Source organism: Loa loa (genome assembly GCF_000183805.2).
Source record: "Loa loa unplaced genomic scaffold supercont3.2734, whole genome shotgun sequence".
Lineage (NCBI taxonomy): Eukaryota > Metazoa > Nematoda > Chromadorea > Rhabditida > Onchocercidae > Loa > Loa loa.
Genome location: NW_018110912.1, coordinates 1 through 1,241, shown reverse-complemented (window position 1 = coordinate 1,241; position 1,241 = coordinate 1). Strand labels below are relative to the sequence as shown.

At 34.1% G+C, this 1,241-nt stretch overlaps 1 protein-coding gene across 1 annotated transcript; it reads left to right on the top strand.

Annotated features, from left to right (window-relative positions):
* Window positions 1-259: 259 nt before the first annotated feature.
* LOAG_15790 (NADH-ubiquinone oxidoreductase 17.3 kDa subunit) lies at window positions 260-1,083 on the top strand (the record flags this gene model as incomplete). The annotated part of the gene is made up of 3 exons (XM_003151278.1): window positions 260-476; window positions 577-642; window positions 979-1,083. Coding segments are annotated over 3 exons (388 nt in total), but the record flags the coding sequence as incomplete, so codon positions are not given.
* Between the last annotated feature and the right edge of the window lie 158 nt (window positions 1,084-1,241).

The window sequence follows — 1,241 nt, the reverse complement described above, 5'->3', positions numbered from 1 at the left end:
CTCACACTGCGAAATTAAATGCTACAGGAAATAATTAACCTGGCAAACAAATATTATTGCAATGTTTTAATGGGTAGCACCATGCACTCATCGTCAAACAATTGTTGTGGTCGAAATCATACAGTATCTTTTGCAAGGTACCGTATGTTTTCTCGATCTCCCGATTTCTTATGGTTATTTCCTGTTATTCTAATCTTGGAAAGCTTTTTAACTTTATTTTTCCTGTTCGTGCTCTTTTTGTTTTGTTTTGCCTTTCCAGAATACTTCTTATTTTGTACTGTTTCATTATTGTTTTGTATGGTTTATTGTTGCAGACAACCGGATTAACTGGCTTGTTCGTTGACGAATATGCACACCAAAATTTGTTGAAAGAATATGGACGGTTAATGAAAGTATTGGAGCAGATACCTTCACATTCGGCATACCGGAGACATACGGAACAGCTTATAAAAAAGAGGATGGCTTTAGTGCAGGAAGTTAGAATTTAATCATTTAAATGATTCCTATTATACGATGAGCCAAAATGCATAATGATCCGTATCAGCTGCTATAGTTTGTCATATAAATCTATTCTAGGAACCAGATATTCAGAAGCTAGAAGACAAAATTGGTATGGGACAGATTGAAGAAGTTATCCAACAGGTATTTTTCATGCACATTTTTATTTATGAGGTTAAAATGAATCTTAGCAGTTGGGACTTTACTTCGCTTCAAAACAAACAAAGAATTCTTTGTTTAGGGAAGCTTAAGGCATTGTTCAAATACTGAAAAAAAAAGGTGATAGAGGGAAGCAGATGCACTGATTTCCAGTAGTGCAGACTGTAATGCAGTAAAAAGTGAAATTACTAACTCAGCCAAATACCCTAAAATTAAAGCCCATTTACCAAATGTAAAAAAAAACAAGCCTTTTTCTGGTGAATTTTGAAATTCTAACTAAAAAATGGAATTATCTGAAGGAAATGATTAATTTATTTGCAGGCAAAGTATGAAATATTAGCAGCAAAGGAAATCTTGAAAAGTCAAGCCTGGGAACCTTTAGTAGAGAAGGCTCCCGAAGGTCAATGGAACTGGCCCATCGTATAATCCATGGAACTAATGTGATTCTAATGTTTTGCTCTTTCATTTGGAATAAAATGGAATAGGATTTTTGAAAAGAATGTAAATAAAGTATTATTCTTATCTGGACTTGCATTGTCTCTTCAGTCCTGAAATCTAGTGTATCTCAGTGAAATCTAGTGTGT